This window comes from Oncorhynchus kisutch, linkage group LG12, assembly GCF_002021735.2.
Source record: "Oncorhynchus kisutch isolate 150728-3 linkage group LG12, Okis_V2, whole genome shotgun sequence".
In the NCBI taxonomy this organism is placed as follows: domain Eukaryota; kingdom Metazoa; phylum Chordata; class Actinopteri; order Salmoniformes; family Salmonidae; genus Oncorhynchus; species Oncorhynchus kisutch.
In genome coordinates, this window is record NC_034185.2 from 13,297,516 (window position 1) to 13,316,221 (window position 18,706).

The following is an 18,706-nucleotide window of genomic DNA, read 5'->3' on the forward strand; positions in this document are numbered from 1 at the left end:
GATATTTAGGCAGAGTGTGGGAGGGTCATGCTTCTGTGGTATAGATATTTAGGCAGAGTGTGGGGGTCAGGCTTCTGTGGTATAGATATTTAGGCAGAGTGTGGGAGGGTCAGGCTTCTGTGGTATAGATATTTAGGCAGAGTGTGGGAGGGTCAGGCTTCTGTGGTATAGATATTTAGGCAGAGTGTGGGAGGGTCATGCTTCTGTGGTATAGATATTTAGGCAGAGTGTGGGAGGGTCATGCTTCTGTGGTATAGATATTTAGGCAGAGTGTGGGAGGGTCATGCTTCTGTGGTATAGATATTTAGGCAGAGTGTGGGAGGGTCATGCTTCTGTGGTATAGATATTTAGGCAGAGTGTGGGAGGGTCAGGCTTCTGTGGTATAGATATTTAGGCAGAGTGTGGGAGGGTCAGGCTTCTGTGGTATAGCTATTTAGGCAGAGTGTGGGAGGGTCAGGCTTCTGTGGTATAGATATTTAGGCAGAGTGTGGGAGGGTCATGCTTCTGTGGTATAGATATTTAGGCAGAGTGTGGGAGGGTCATGCTTCTGTGGTATAGATATTTAGGCAGAGTGTGGGAGGGTCAGGCTTCTGTGGTATAGATATTTAGGCAGAGTGTGGGAGGGTCATGCTTCTGTGGTATAGATATTTAGGCAGAGTGTGGGAGGGTCAGGCTTCTGTGGTATAGATATTTAGGCAGAGTGTGGGAGGGTCAGGCTTCTGTGGTATAGATATTTAGGCAGAGTGTGGGAGGGTCAGGCTTCTGTGGTATAGATATTTAGGCAGAGTGTGGGAGGGTCAGGCTTCTGTGGTATAGATATTTAGGCAGAGTGTGGGAGGGTCATGCTTCTGTGGTATAGATATTTAGGCAGAGTGTGGGAGGGTCAGGCTTCTGTGGTATAGATATTTAGGCAGAGTGTGGGAGGGTCAGGCTTCTGTGGTATAGATATTTAGGCAGAGTGTGGGGTCTCTATTGGGTGCACACGTTTGCGAGTCTAATAATAAAGACATCATTTTACAATCTTTTAACATTTAACAGTAAAAATGTATTACCCTTAAATGTGGCATGAACACAACCAGTCATGATGCTTCATCTGATTGTCAAACAAATCACTTCAAAATGTAGGCTACCTGTGCATGTTCGTCCACTCCAAAATAATCCAAACACCATTTGGTGAATGGAAATAAACATCTGTTTATAAAACACCAACAGTGTGCCTAATGACATTCAGCGATCTCCATTGATTAGGCCTACATTGATTAGGCCTAGATCGATTAGGCCTACATTAATTGATGCGCCTTGCTGACCAATTCATATTTTTTGTAGCCTGAAATGTCAGGACTCCTGAAATGTCCGGGAAAAACGGGATGGTCACCAACACACAGGTCAATTTACTTGACTAAGTTACGATGTTTAGGCCTGTTACCATCAACATCAAATAGGCCTCCCGGTAGCCAGTGATGTAGTGTTAACAACAAAATAGGTGAGTAAACTGATGGCCAGCAGCAGTGAAAGAAAGTTACGCTCGCTATACTTTCAATGCATTTTTCTGAAAAAGGTGGGTTAACTGTATTTAGTTAGCGTTTATCCTCCACTAGGCCTACTCCAGCACCGGTAATTTTACAAACATGAACACACACAGAACAGGTAGCCTACATTCAATACCATACACGAGTTGAATCAAAACATGTTTACACCCTAGTTCATGAGTTGAATGCTTTGTCTTCACAGATCCTGTGACATAAAACACTACCTTTCTTTCATTACATGAATTACATTTATGACAGTGTTAATTCTTAATCATTTTACAATTGAATTAGAAAAATGTAATTTACTACAGTAGACTAAATCAGGGTCACTCAGTGTTTCGTGGTAGTATTAAACAAATCTACTTTGAAACAAAAGTATATACGTCACACGCATGGTTGTGGGCTTTGAAAAAGAAGACACCTGTACCATGTCAGATATAGAGTTGACATGTATTACATTTTGAGTTTGCATCCCAATAATACACTTTATATACGTCACAGAAGACAAATAACAAAACCGGTTGACATAGAAACACAGGATATTCTTCGTTTTATTTATTTTTCATGTTTATTAATAATAAAATAAAATAAATATGAATAACATTCCACAAATAAGCCCACTAGAGGGTGACTTGATCATTTGACTGCAGGAAAGGCCTACACCCTGAATGATTCCTAGATTTTGGAGATCTCAGATAATGCAATGTAACTACTGTATGCCTACGTAACAGGTCATTATGTTTCTCCGTGAAAACAGTTCTCATGGGCACACAAATACAAAAGAGTGTAGGCCTATGCCATTACAAAATCAAATGCTTTTAACTGAAAGAGTCAACTATAGTCTTAGATCTACTCTCATTAATGTTGGATGGAATGGTCTAGCTTTAGACACCAATACGTACCTACTTGTCAGGATCCTACCCATATAATAATACATGTAATTTAGCTGGTGTTTTTATCCAAAGAGACTTATAGTCATAAGCGCATCATTATTTTACATATGAGTGGTCCCGGGAATTGAACCCACGCTCCTGCAAGTGCCGTGCTCTACCAACTGATCTACACGGGCATCGTATGTCAGTCTGACTGTCTAAGGAGTGACTGTGGACTGTCCATTCACCCTAATCACTGTTCGTTCGGATGACTCACTTCCTGTTCCCTCCATAGACATGAATGGTTCCAGATGGGTCCTAGTCTATTCTATGCGATCATCAGAGAGAATCGGCGTACTCAGCGGTGTGAGAGACACGAAGCATTGTGGATCATCGATCATTCGTGGTTGACTGTATAGGGAATAGAAGGCTGCTATTTCTGATGTATTGTTTGCTTTCCCTAAATTGCAGTAGTAGTTGAGAAATGAGGCAAAATAAATCCCCAAGAAAAGTTGAACCAGGTAATCTGCGTAGTCTTATGCACATAGTGTTGAGTGTGCAGGGCTCTAAACTAACATTATTAAATGGTCACACTTTAGTTTGGTCAGAAGTAACCACCGATCCCCCCCCCCCCCCCCCCCCCTCCACAAACGACCTCTTTCTGAATTACCAAAACAATCTAAGACAGCATCCCACCTATCAGAATACAGAACAGCATGCCATGGTGGTACGATAAGCAGATGAAACCAATCACGTGATGACAAAGCAGGATCAATTGAACGTGTAACAACATTATGATATAATCAGTGTGAGACCTACCCACTGCACTCCCTGGTTGACTTCTTGACCTCTGGGTGTAGGTCAGACTTATCAGACTGACCAAGAGATTCATGAATGATACTTACGTTCCATTGACAGACTCAGTGATGATGTAAAACAGTACTCCATCAGTTTCAATTGATCAACACAATAAGACACCACTTCTCGGTCAAATACATGTCAGATATGTATTGATTCAATTTGGAGTTAGCACTTTTGAGACAATTCCATTGGTTCACAGCTGAAGTATACCGAACAAAAATATAAACACAACATGCAACAATGTCAAAGGTTTAGCTGAGTTACAGTTCATATAAGGAAATCAGTCAATGGAAATAAATAAATCTATGGATTTCACATGACTGGGCACACATGACTGGGCACACATGACTCCGGGCACACATGACTCCGGGCACACATGACTCCGGGCACACATGAGTCCGGGCACACATGACTCCGGGCCCACATGACTCCGGGCCCACATGACTCCGGGCCCACATGACTCCGGGCCCACATGACTCCGGGCACACATGACTCCGGGCCCACATGACTCCGGGCACACATGACTCCGGGCCCACATGACTCCGGGCCCACATGACTCCGGGCACACATGACTCCGGGCCCACATGACTCCGGGCCCACATGACTCCGGGCACACATGACTCCGGGCCCACATGACTCCGGGCACACATGACTCCGGGCCCCGCCGAACAGAATTTGTTTTTCCCCACAAAGGGGCTTTATTTCAGACAGAAATACTCCTCAGGATAAAAATGCTCACTAACAGGGATGTAAACTAATTTGTGCACAACATTTGAGAGAAATAAGCTTTTTGTATATATGGACAATTTCTGGGATCTTTTATTTCAGCTCATAAAACAAAAAGAGTTGCTCATAAAGTTTGACCATGCAGCGTTTCGCATTGACCACCTGTTTAACTTAGCCAGTCAAAATAAACAACTAAATCCAGATTCCTAGAAACAGAGCGTTCACATTATCTACTAACCCCCCCCCCCTGGCTGTCAAGGAAACAGACATATCTAACAAGCTGGTGTCAGATGCAAGATGGAGTTGTCAAGGTGGCTGGCGCACATGACATTTTTTTCACATAAAACACACACTCAATGAAAACATTGCCAATGAAAGACTCCATTGGGGCAATGTGGAGAAGCGCTAGTAGCTAACGTGAATCATTTAGCAAGATGTGTTCTCCCACTCTGCAGCTGTCATATACCACACCGCATCTGCCACGGGGAGAATAGAGCAGAGCGGCACTGAGAGAGAAACCCAATGAAAATGCTTCATGACACAAATATCATTTTTAGTTGGATTTTTTTTTATTCCTACCTGAGGGAAGTTTTAATCCTTCCCAAGAGCATGTGTGGGAAACATGTTAAGCCCCACGCAGGAACAGTGAATACTGAGAGGACACACACACACAAGGGCAGACACAAACACGTGCGTTCCCATCTCTGCTGTCTGCCCAGACACATGCTACTGCTGAGAAAACCCCTAATGTTGTCCCCATGCTATCTCTGCCTAGACACAGAGGGAAAACCCCTAATATTGTCCCCATGCTATCTCTACCCAGACACATGCTACTGCTGAGAAAACCCCTAATGTTGTCCCCATGCTATCTCTACCCAGACACATGCTACTGCTGAGAAAACCCCTAATGTTGTCCCCATGCTATCTCTACCCAGACACATGCTGCTGCTGAGAAAACCCCTAATGTTGTCGCCATGCTATCTCTGCCTAGACACAGAGAGAAAACCCCTAATGTTGTCCCCATGCTATCTCTACCCAGACACATGCTACTGCTGAGAAAACCCCTAATGTTGTCCCCATGCTATCTCTGCCTAGACACAGAGAGAAAACCCCTAATGTTGTCCCCATGCTATCTCTACCCAGACACATGCTACTGCTGAGAAAACCCCTAATGTTGTCCCCATGCTATCTCTACCCAGACACATGCTACTGCTGAGAAAACCCTGAATGTTGTCCCCATGCTATCTCTGCCTAGACACAGAGAGAAAACCCCTAATGTTGTCCCCATGCTATCTCTACCCAGACACATGCTACTGCTGAGAAAACCCCTAATGTTGTCCCCATGCTATCTCTGCCTAGACACAGAGAGAAAACCCCTAATGTTGTCCCCATGCTATCTCTGCCTAGAGACAGAGAGAAAACCCCTAATGTTGTCCCCATGCTATCTCTACCCAGACACACGCTGCTGCTGAGAAAACCCCTAATGTTGTCCCCATGCTATCTCTGCCTAGACACAGAGAGAAAACCCCTAATGTTGTCCCCATGCTATCTCTACCCAGACACATGCTACTGCTGAGAAAACCCCTAATGTTGTCCCCATGCTATCTCTACCCAGACACATGCTACTGCTGAGAAAACCCCTAATGTTGTCCCCATGCTATCTCTGCCTAGACACAGAGGGAAAACCCCTAATGCATACCAAATCATCACATTTAAACCAACAATGCTTGCCTTGCTCAGATAGCTGGTGCAGTGATTCCCCTTGTTGTTGCATTTCTCCGGAATTTCATTTTGAAAATGCTGAATGCAGGAAAAGCATGTTTGCAGAGATGTACAAAATAATAATATATAAAATGACTGAGAAAGGTGTTGTCATTCATGCATTAGTTTGAGACTGACTTGGAAATCTATCTCAATCTTTCCCAGTCTATCCCAATCTATCTCAATCTATCCCAATCTATCTCAATCTTTCCCAGTCTATCCCAATCTATCTTAATCTATCCTAATATATCCCAAACTACCTCAATCTATCCCAATCTATCTCAATCTATCCCAATCTATCTCAATCTATCCCAATCTATCTCAATCTATCTCAATCTATCCCAGTGAGGTATTCAAGGTCACTATATGCTTATCAGGGGTTGGAACATATTGGAGCTGCGTCACTTGTGTCCTTCCAACCTTCCAAAACACATCAAAAGACAGTTGAGGCCATTTGTCCTGGTTTTTAGAATTATATATATCCCTGGACTCTGAGTACTCACGGTGCCATAGCTAAATGGAGAAATTGCAGTGTTTTTCTTTGACCTTTTCATTTTCTCCTGGGCCACGGATGGTTGGTAGCCTAAGCAATTGGAACAAACATTATGAAACAAAAGACGTTTACAGCTCTTGAACTTCTCCAACACCAACATATCATTCTCCTTCCTGTTTGTGTGTAACATCCAAGACCTTGTACAAGGAGGATACTTTCCCAATAGAAGCCATACACCATGGAGAAGCCATAATGTGATGGAAATAAGTGTGACAGACTAACTCCCTCCCTACTGAATGCACTGGCACATTCCCTGCCCTTCCCTGTCACTGTGGAGGGCAGAGCGGGTGGTTTCACTCCTGTTGTTGTGCCTTGGAAAACGCTATTAATCATTACTTTCAGAATGTACGCTGTCAGAAAAATCCTGAACCTCTCCCCATTTGCGCGAGAAGTAACAGCCTTCAAGAACGGCACTTGTCAGATTACACTTACCACGGACAGACAGACGGAAGGACAGACAAGCAGAAAGGCAGACAGACAGATGTAAAGACGGGCAGAGATGTAAACACACAGACAGACAGACTATTTTCCCTAGAACTTCACCGCCTCACGCTAAATATCCTCATATATTCTACCTGATTTCCCTTCACCCGATTCCAGAAATTTTTTCTCAGTCCTCTCAGACAGTCATAATATGTGACATCCATAGTGATGATGATAGAACACTTAGATAAAACAGTAATCCCGTTGGTTGTAAAAAGAAAAGTTTAAAAAATGGTTGGATATCTGTAAATGGATGATCGTCCTTCTGGCTGATACATCAAAGAACTGAAAATATCAAAAAGTGAAATTCACTCTAATATTCTAGGATTTCCTTTTCTCTTTTGCTAATTGTCCTGGGCAACATCCTGGGTGGATTGTGAAACACCTGTGGGCTCAGTGACCGCTGAGTGGATATGACACCATGACACGCATCCCACAGTGCATTCTGGCAGACGTATTTAAGGCCCCCGTAACCAAAGCCATCATAGTTGTTATCCTGTCCTGACTCCACCACCCATTGGGCTCTGTTTATTTTCATTCTATTTGGGCCATCTTTCAGGTAAGATGAGGATGATGAAGCCTATTGTAATGTGTAATATTAGATATGATAATACCATTTTTCCTTTTCTATCTAAACTATTGCTGGTGTAAAAGAATGACACCCACATAATAAGTAGGAAAACTTAACTAATGAGCTGAACTAGACTAAACACAGAATGAGTTTACCTGTACGCTTAAAGGGACAGTTCAGTTCACTCACCGTTTTTGGAATCTCCAAACATTCTTTAGACTGTGATTTTGTCTTGTCTCATTAGTGAGACCAGGAAACTTCTTGTGGGTAGTGCTCCCGAGTGGCGCAGCGGTCTAAGGCACTGCATCTCAGTGCGAGAGGCGTCACTACAGACACTGGTTTGATCCCGGGCTGTATCACAACCGGCTGTGATTGGGAGTCCCATAGGGAGGAGTACAATTGGCCCAGCGTCATCCAGGTATTGGGAGGGTTTGGCCGGGGTAGGCCGTCATTGTAAAATAAGAATGTGTTCTTAACTGACTTTCCTAATTAAATAAAGGTTCAATTAAAAAAAGCCTGTTGTCCCCAGATATCACAAGAACACGCCATAAACCATAGCAAAATGTTTAGAATTACAGGAAATTAGCTTTAAATCTGCAACATTTTCTCAGCCTCATGGCAATATGTGTAGAATAAGCATGAGATTAGCTATGAAACTGCAAAACATTCTCTCTGCCCCATGGCAAAATGTCTAGAAATGCAGGAAATTAGTTTTAAAACAGCAACATTTTCGCTCAGCCTCATGGCAAAATGTGTTGAATTGCAAGAATTTAGGCTTTCTAACCCCACAACAACAACAAAAATCCAGCCAGAGGGGAGGTATGTATGTGCTTATTTGGCAGCACCTATGACAGAAAAATTACATATTTACCTCATTTGTTGGATTTTTAACAATTATTTACTTAACCAACAGTAAGATATTTCTGTCCTACTAATGCTGTGTTTTATGGTCTCCACTCTAGCACCCTGCAGCTAATCTGGGCGTATGATTTTACTAGAGATAGCTTGAGCTGACAAATGATTGATGTCTTGGTGATAAAAACCAACAGCCACATTCCATTCTATGATTAGTGGTGCATGTGAGGGAGATGTCCCCGGTCGGACTGAGCATTGCATAGACAAGATGTGGTGTGTGTCACCGAGATAGAGAGAGCCTGGAGGAACAGAACAAAGGCCTCAGTATTCCTAATAATCCTTGCATCTGGGAAACGTAGACAAGGTGGGGTTAAAAACAACACCAGAGGCAGATGACCAGGAGATGAACCCAGAGTGGCTTATGATGCCCCTTGGTCTGCATGGGAGGGGTGGAACCAGCCATGATTAAGCATTTTTAGGTCTACTATATAAGGGCGGAAGGTGGTTAGAGCGTTGGGCGTTGAGCCAGTAACCAGAAGGTTGCGGGATCGAATCCCTGAACTGACAAGGTACAAAATCTGAGCAAGGCAGTTATGTGGATGTTGATGAAGGCAGCCCCCTGCACCTCCTCTGATTCAGAGGAGTTGGGTTAAATGTGGAAGACACATTTCAATTGGACAACTGATTATGTATCCCCTTTTCCTTATAAAAACAACGCTGCATTTCTGTAAATGTGAAGCTCTCAGCAACACACACTTCAGAGTGTGCCAGTCGACGGCTTCATTATTGCAATGATTAATCTATGTTAAATAAAGATGATTGCTTGAATAATTGTCTAAGTCTCACTCAGTATTGAAATTTCCACGACACACCTAACTTGAAGGTTACCTACCTAAGAGGTTCATAACGTACTCAGAGCTCATATACGTTGCATCCAAAGCAGTGCATAAGCTATAAAACACATCAAACAACTGCAATATATGACCAACAGTATAAACAGTTGTGGACATATGACATTTTTATGTACCGTTTGTGAATGCAATATGTTCGGGTTTTGAATATGTTATGTGTTATAGGTCCTTATATAAGTATCAGGTACCCTAATATAGGAGGTACCCGATAACTAACTGACCCATGATGTTTTTCCCAACCGGTGGCGATCCACTGTAAGGCTGGTGTGGGCAGAACAGGCACCTTCCTGGCCTGTTACCTGGACCTGAAGGGGCCTCAGTGGGGACGAAGCCATGGCCCTGCGCTGACACACCAAGGACGGCTCCGTGGAGACCCATGGACAGGAAAGCTTTATCAAGGAGTTCTATACGCACGCTCGCACTCGCACACACACACACACAGTGGGGACCCATGGACAGGAAAGCTTTATCAAGGAGTTCTATATGCATGCTCGCACTCGAGCGCGCGCACACACACACACACAGTAGGGACCCATGGACAGGAAAGATTTATCAAGGTGTTCTATACGCACGCACGCGCGCACGCAAACGGACACACACACACAAACACACACACACAGTGGGGACCCATGGACAGGAAAGATTTATCAAGGAGTTCTATACGTACGCACGCAAACACAGACAGTGGGGACCTATGAGAGAATACACAGACAGTGGGGACCTATGAGAGAATACACAGACAGTGGGGACCTATGAGAGAATACACAGACAGTGGGGACCTATGAGAGAATACACAGACAGTGGGGACCTATGAGAGAATACACAGACAGTGGGGACCTATGAGAGAATACACAGACAGTGGGGACCTATGAGAGAAAACACAGACAGTGGGGACCTATGAGAGAATACACAGACAGTGGGGACCTATGAGAGAATACACAGACAGTGGGGACCTATGAGAGAATACACAGACAGTGGGGACCTATGAGAGAATACACAGACAGTGGGGACCTATGAGAGAATACACAGACAGTGGGGACCTATGAGAGAATACACAGACAGTGGGGACCTATGAGAGAAAACACAGACAGTGGGGACCTATGAGAGAATACACAGACAGTGGGGACCTATGAGAGAATACACAGACAGTGGGGACCTATGAGAGAATACACAGACAGTGGGGACCTATGAGAGAATACACAGACAGTGGGGACCTATGAGAGAATACACAGACAGTGGGGACCTATGAGAGAATACACAGACAGTGGGGACCTATGAGAGAATACACAGACAGTGGGGACCTATGAGAGAATACACAGACAGTGGGGATCTATGAGAGAATACACAGACAGTGGGGACCTATGAGAGAATACACAGACAGTGGGGACCTATGAGAGAATACACAGACAGTGGGGACCTATGAGAGAATACACAGACAGTGGGGACCTATGAGAGAATACACAGACAGTGGGGACCTATGAGAGAATACACAGACAGTGGGGACCTATGAGAGAATACACAGACATGTTCTTGTTATTCATGCATCAGAATGACTTCATTGTGTGGACTTAGTTGAACATCAGACAATGTGTAGATTTTATCTTGCACGGACGCCCACACACTCACACACACTCACACATGCGCACACACACACAGCAACAATAAAGGTTAAACAGTTTACAAAGATAAATATAGTATCAAAAACAAATGAATAGTTATGAGTTTTATTTATTATATATTTTTTTGTAAAACCTTGCATCAATGTCAAATAAAATCTATTACCTCATTTTTGGGGGGAAAATACAATTGGATATTTTCTGATAAATCTTCCTAATTATTATTCAACCATTACACGTTGTACCACTGAATCTAGCAGGTAGAAAATGACAAGCAATACTGGTAGAACAAAAACAACACATGGAACCCCCTCTATTGTTCCTAAATGGTTTCTTGAAATTACTCATAAATCCTACTTTCATTCATTCTTGTACAGCACAAATATTTTCAGAAACATCAACCTTTGTATTTTGCATTTTATTTTCTGGGGATGGAACCTTTTAGGAATGAGACGCTCCGGGGTGAAGTTTCCCCTCCCCAATCCTAACCTCAAAGGGCAACTGAACGCAAAAAAACGACTTCTCTGTGCGGCATCGATATTAGTCAGAAACATTTATTCCAGTGCCACTTGATTAAAAAGTGTAAGTAGAATAATGTGGGTCAGTATATTCCAAAACTGAATTTTGTGAGATTTGTGTAACGAAGGTTGTCACAAATTACAACAGCGTTTGGTTTGGATTACATGTCCACTTTCCCACTAACACAGGATGGTAACACCAGAGGACGGGGATGGGAGAATGCACGGAGAAGCAGCTGCGCTGATTGCACTCTGTCCAATCATAGCAGTGAACCTCCAGACAGTGAGACAACTCTGTCCATTATGCAGAGCCTCGGACTCGGACTGGTTCACATAAGACAAGACATCAGCAATGTTACGTTGAAAAAAGACTTGGCCCCAAAGCCCTTTAAAGAGTGGCTGTTTTCTGATGCGTTTCATAGTGTCTGCAAGTGTTTTGGGAAAAAAAGAAATTGAGATGATGCGCACTTGCATCTCAACTGCCACTTGTCAATATTAAAACCCATTCTCGAGAGTCTTGTGTCCAGCCGTGACCTGTTTTGTAACGTGATTCCCTATGAAACACTGCCAGATAAACAGACTGCCAGACCCACACTGTGGTAATAGATAGTGAGAAAGTTGTAAAAAACGAAACGATACCGAAGCACGTCACCAATCACCAGCGGCTTGATAAGCTGATTTAGCTATCGTGGCCTGCCGGCTCTATGTGCCTGCTTGCTACTACTAACGAGCTTCATTGACATACACAGAGATGGAACTTATCTAGCTAGTGATTTGGGGCACTGATAAACACTGTGTAGCAGCTTGTGCTTTACTTACGATAGCGCAACAGCTTGCTGATGAGTTGTAGACGTGTTCTCAGAAATCAGTCCTGAGCGCAGACAGCAGCAGCTGTCTCAATACTGTCTGCAGTCCACTGACTTTTTCATGCACATATTTTATCTTTTGAAATACTGCACCAAAACCTTAGAAAGATGTAAAAAAATTAAAGAAAATAAATCCTTGGCAAAAACGTCAAAATTCATTACACATTTCGTGATTTATCTTAGATTAATTCGGACTATTTTGAGGAAGTGCTAGTGGCTATATTGTTGCTATCGTGACTCAAGAGGGACAAACAACAGTAACTGCAAGGGTACGATAAAGTGAACATAACACACCCACATCGAACAACAACCCCAAGACTCAAATCTCGTTTTTCTTCATTAGCAGCAGAGAAACATATTGAAGTGAGTTCAGCCGCTCTTTAACCATTAGTGGGAAAATGCAAAAGTGACCCACTATCAGCATCTAGGGGCAACTTCATCCTACTCTGAACGAGCACACCCTTCCTCTTTCATGACCATTGATAGATAAAAGACTGGATAGGTTTTTACCATATTGCTTCCACCTGTCAAGTCCTACCAGATCAGTGGTCATAGAGAAAAGGAGTTCAAATTATCGAGACAACCACTGTGTAGCTATGTAAGCCAGGTTTAGTAGGGAGATGGGGAGGCAGCTGTAGAACGGCCCCATGGAGCAGACAGTGTGGCCCTATGACAGAGGAGGAGAGAAGGGCCCTACACGGCACAGTGAGGAGGCTCCAGACCGGGGGAGGGCCCTGAATCACCAGTAGACAGAATTAGGAGTTGACACCCCAAGTTGGCACCCAAGTTGGCACCTGCTACATACACTATGTGAAGTCCACAGAGAATGCTACTCTGATAGAAAGTACTACAAAACTTTGTCTGCATACAAAAAGAACAATTTCTTTGTTGTAGAAATCCTGCCTTTAAACAGTGGATATTGACACCCAATGGCAGACTGTAATCTTATTTTTGACACTGTACAGCATGTTTGTGGAGGCATTGAAAGTAATATGTCACTTCTTTATGATGGCCGAACTTTGTCACAATGAAGGCATTACAGAAGATAAACAATGAGTATTAGGGAGATCAATCAACATCAATGATTTAAAATGAAATAAATACATATTTTAGAAACTGGCTATCCTCTCTATTTTCTTTATACAGTTCTTATTCAACATTTGGCACTTTGTAACATTCCATATCATAATCACCTGTAGTGAGATCCATTTTGATCGACTGGACACACACACAGATTTGACAATAGTGTAAATGACATCAACAGAAAAACAACAACTCATTTCTTGGGATGTTATGGTCTCAAGGTGTAGTGTGATGCTCTGAACAGGTGTGTGTGTCGAGTCACTGACTGTGAAGACAGCCTCAACAGACCTGCATTTTGAGTTCTTCCCGTTTAATCCCCATTGAGATCCATCTCAAAGATCCATTCACCTCACAATCCTTTAACTTGTCCCCACAATCCTCCAAAAAGTCTCTTTCACAAAGCGTCGGTCACAGTGAGGTGACAGTCTACATTTCCACAGGAAACATCTCTACCATACTACCAAAGCTGGGGGCAAATGCAATATAGTTTCGGGTTACGTTAACATTGCATCAACATTCATTCAACCCCTCCAGATCCTCTGGCTGTGTATTTGACCTTGACGGGTGTTTTTGACCTTCCCTTGACCTTTTGCCCCCCATCACGCCATGGTCTCCTTGCCCGGCAGTCTTCTGTCATTCAACGTGTGCATGTTGATGACCTCCTCGGTCTTAACAATGACCGGCGGCTGAGGCTTCTGTTTGAGGCGCCGTTGGCACTTCAGGGAACCACGCAACTCATCCACCATGACACTACAGAAGGAGCGCTGGAGAGGGGGATAGGGGAGGGGAGAGGGAGGAAGAGGGTTGAGGGTAAAATACGTACAGAACTGGCAACATTAACTGACACACAATCAGTCTATGTCCATGCAGGAATCAAACCCACACTGGAGTTTGTCAGTACCATGGTCTATCCCACTGATACATTGAGACTACCCTGGTAGGGGGTGATAGTAAGAGAGGGAGGGAGAGGAGGAGGATGGGGGTAGAAGGGGAGGGGAGGGGAGAGTTGTAGAGAGGTTGAGGCAGAGGAGAGAAGATGAGGTAGCGAGAGGACGGGGTAGAGGGAGATGAAGAGTGAGAGGACGGGGAAGAGGGAGGTGAATAGTGAGAGGACAGGGAAGAGGGAGGTGAATAGTGAGAGGACAGGGAAGAGGGAGGTGAATAGTGAGAGGACAGGGAAGAGGGAGGTGAATAGTGAGAGGACAGGGAAGAGGGAGGTGAATAGTGAGAGGACAGGGAAGAGGGAGGTGAATAGTGAGAGGACGGGGAAGAGGGAGGTGAATAGGGGAGAAAGGAAGCTGGCAAGGAGACAGGGGAAGAGTGGGATGTGAAGAAGGGGAGAGGGATGTGGAGGAAAGAGCGAGAACATGAGAAAAGAGGGTGAAAGAACATGAGAAAAGAAGGTGAGAGAACATGAGAAAAGAGGGTGAGAGAACATGAGAAAAGAGGGTGAGAGAACATGAGAAAAGAAGGTGAGAGAACATGAGAAAAGAGGGTGAAAGAACATGAGAAAAGAGGGTGAAAGAACATGAGAAAAGAGGGTGAAACAACATCAGAAAAGAGGGTGAGAGAACATGAGAAAAGAGGGTGAGAGAACATGAGAAAAGAAGGTGAGAGAACATGAGAAAAGAGGGTGAGAGAACATGAGAAAAGAGGGTGAGAGAACATGAGAAAAGAGGGTGAAAGAACATGAGAAAAGAGGGTGAGAGAACATGAGAAAAGAAGGTGAGAGAACATGACAAAAGAGGGTGAAAGAACATGAGAAAAGAGGGTGAAAGAACATGAGAAAAGAGGGTGAAACAACATGAGAAAAGAGGGTGAGAGAACATGAGAAAAGAGGGTGAGAGAACATGAGAAAAGAAGGTGAGAGAACATGAGAAAAGAGGGTGAAAGAACATGAGAAAAGAGGGTGAAAGAACATGAGAAAAGAGGGTGAAAGAACATGAGAAAAGAGGGTGAAAGAACATGAGAAAAGTGTGCTTTTACCACCACCTTGGTGGTCTGGAGGACATAACATTTCTTATAACATCGTAACCTCATAACATAACACCGTAACCTCATAACATAATATCGTAACCTCATAACATCATAACTTCGCAACCTTATAACATCGTAACCTCATAACATCATAACCGTATAACATCGTAACCTCATAACATCGTAACCTCATGACATCATAACCTTATAACATCATAACCTCATAACATCGTAACCTCATAACATCATAACCTCATAACATCATAACCTCATAACATCGTAACCTCATGACATCATAACCTTATAACATCATAACCTTATAACGTCATAACATCATAACCTTATAACGTTGTGTTAGCTAATCCAAGTTTATAATTTTTTGTTGTTCTGATTAAAGAAGCAATAAAACTGGCCTTCTTTAGACTAGTTGAGTATCTGGAGAATCTGCATTTGTGGGTTCGATTACAGGCTTAAAATGGCCAGAAACAAACAACTTTCTTCTGAAACTCATCAGTCTATTCTTGTTCTGAGGAAATGAAGGCTATTCCATGCGAGAAATTGCCAAGAAACTGAAGATCTCGTACAATGCTGTGTACTACTCCTTTCACAGAACAGTGTAAACTGACTCTAACCAGAATAGATAGAGGAGTGGGAGGCCCCGGTGTACAACTGAACAAGAGGGCAAGTACATTAGAATCTCTAGTTTGAGAAACAGATGCATCACAAGTCCTCAGCTGGCAGTTTCATGAAATAGTATCAGCAAAACACCAGTCTCAACATCAACAGTGAAGAGGTGACTCCGGGATGCTGGCCTTCTAAGCAGAGTTCCTCTGTCCAGTGTCTGTGTTCTTTTGCCCATCTGAATCTTTTATTTTTATTAGCCAGTCTGGCTTTTTCTTTGCAAATCTGCCCAGAACAACAGTTTTCAGCTATGCTAACATAATTGCAAAAGGGTTTTCTGATGATCAACTAGCCTTTTAAAATGATAAACTTGGATTAGCTAACACAACGTGCCATTGGAACACAGGAGTGATGGTTGCTGATAATGGGCCTCTGTATGCCTATGTAGATATTCCATAAAAAATCAGCCTTTTCCAGCTACAAGTCATTTACAACATTAACAATATCTACACTGTATTTCTGATCGATTTGATGTTATTTTAATGGACAAAAAATGTGCTTTTCTTTCAAAAACAAGGACATTTGTAAGTGACCCCAAACGTTTGAATGGTAGTGTCCACTACACTACACTACACTACACTACACTACACTACACTACACTACACTACACTACACTACACTACACTACACTATTCATGGGTTGCATGTTTCGTTAGAATAATGTTTTGAACGTTCGTTTTGGACTAATGCCCAACTGTGCATTCTACTCAATGCATCGAGCGCTGATGAAGTTTTTATCAACAGTGCATTACAGTGGCTTGGAAATACAATGCATTCAAAAGGAGGCAAATAATTAGTCAGAAAAACTTTTTTCATCCTTTTGATAATGTCAGATTGACTTTAAATGCAGTGTAACGTTAGATAGTTAGCTAAGATTGAGGGGAGGACACTCGTTAGCAATGCTATCTATTTTTTTAAACTTTGCTGGCTAATGACAACATTACCTTGTCTAAAGGTAATGACATGATAATGCTGGCAAAGTGGTTTCCTGCTAAACATTTGATTATTTTAGCAGTGTCATTGTATTTCCAGGCACTATAGTGTAACTTTAGACTAAACAATCGTTAGCTGCCGTCCATAATGACTGGACTTATCAAGACTGTAGGGCACCACATGGCACCGCCGGGTAGAGGGAGGCTTGAGAACATTCATAACAATGGCGTGGTGACGCGAACGAGTGACGGAGGTGCAACATGTGAATGCTATGCTATATCACACTATACTATACTATGCTACATATACTACACTATACTACTTCACGGTATTATACTACTACCCTACATTATACAGTTCACTATACTATAATACGCTATACTACACTATATTATACACTACACTATACTATACTACTACTACTATACTACGCAATGCTACACTTTACTATACACTACACTATACTACTGCACTATACTATACTATGCTATACCACACTATATTATACACTACAATATTCTATACTACACTATACAGTACTATACACCACAATATACTATACTACTACACTATACTATACACCACACTACAATACTTTGTTATACTATACTACCACACTATACTATACTACGCTATACTGTACACTATGCTATTCACTACACAACTCATTCACAAGCAAATGCCATGCTATTTTATAAAGGGCTGTGAACCAGCTGGGAATACCTTTTATATCAGCCTTTACGTAGTCTGGTATGATTTAGCTTGTACATGGTTTTGGAGGCATCTACAGTGGCTTCAGAAAGTATTCACACCTCTTGACTTTTTCCACATTTTGTTGTATTACAGCCTGAATTTAAAATGTATTAAATTGCACACAAAAAATTGGGACACTGGCCTACACACAATGTCCCATAATGTCATAGTGGAATTATGTTATTTGAAATGTTTATAAATGAATTAAAACTAAAAAGCTGGAATGTCGTTATTGAATAAGTATTCAACCCCTTTGTTATGTAAACATCTTCAGGAGTAAAAATGTGCCTACCAAGTCACATAATAAGTTGCATGGACTCACTGTGTGTGCAACAACTGTGTTTAATTAACATCTCTGCACCCCACACATACAATTATATCTAAGGTCCCTCAGTCGAGCAGTGAATTTCAAATACAGATTCAACCATAAAGACGAGGAAGGTGCCTTGCAATGCCTCGCAAAGAAAGCCATTCGATTATCCCTTTGAGCATGGTGAAGTTATTCATTAGGCTTTGGATGGTGTATCAATACACCCAGTCACTACAAAGATACAGGGGTCCTTCCTAACTCAGTTGCCGGAGAGGAAGGAAACCGCTCAGGGATTTCACATTGAGGCTAATTGTGACTTTAAAACAGTTACAGAGATTAATGGCTACGATAGGAGAAAACTGAGGATGGCTCAACAACCTTGTAGTTACTTCATAATACTAACCTAATTGACAGAGTGAAAAGAAGGAATCCTGTACAGCAAAACAAAGCTATTAACATTTTGGACTGAATGTTTGGGACAAATCCAATTCAACACATTACTGAGTACCACTATCCATATTTTCAAGCATAGCAGTGGTGGCATCATGTTATGGGTATGCTGGTAATCATTAAAGACTGGGGAGTTTTTCAGGATAAAAAAAAAATGGAACAGAGCTAGGCACAGGCAAAATCCTAAAGGAAAACCTGGTTCAGTCTGCTTTCCACCAGACACTGGGAGGTGAATTCACCTTTCAGCAGGACAATAACACAAAACACCAGGACAAATCTACACTGGAGTTGCTTCCAAGAAGACAGTGAATGTTTTTGAGTGGCCGATTTAGTTTTGACTTAAATCTTTTTTTGGCTTAAATCTATGGCAAGACTTGAAAATGTTGTATAGCAATGA

The 18,706-nt window shown here is 42.5% G+C and overlaps 1 protein-coding gene across 1 annotated transcript in view; it reads right to left on the reverse strand.

Annotated features, from left to right (window-relative positions):
• Positions 1–10,830: 10,830 nt before the first annotated feature.
• LOC109900537 (glutamate receptor ionotropic, kainate 2-like) overlaps positions 10,831–18,706 on the reverse strand; it is a 159,880-nt gene continuing 152,004 nt past the window's right edge. The window contains exon 18 of the mRNA XM_020496194.2: positions 10,831–13,969. Coding sequence (XP_020351783.1) covers positions 13,805–13,969 — 165 coding nt within the window. The 3' untranslated portion in view covers positions 10,831–13,804. The remainder of the gene's footprint in view (positions 13,970–18,706) is intronic.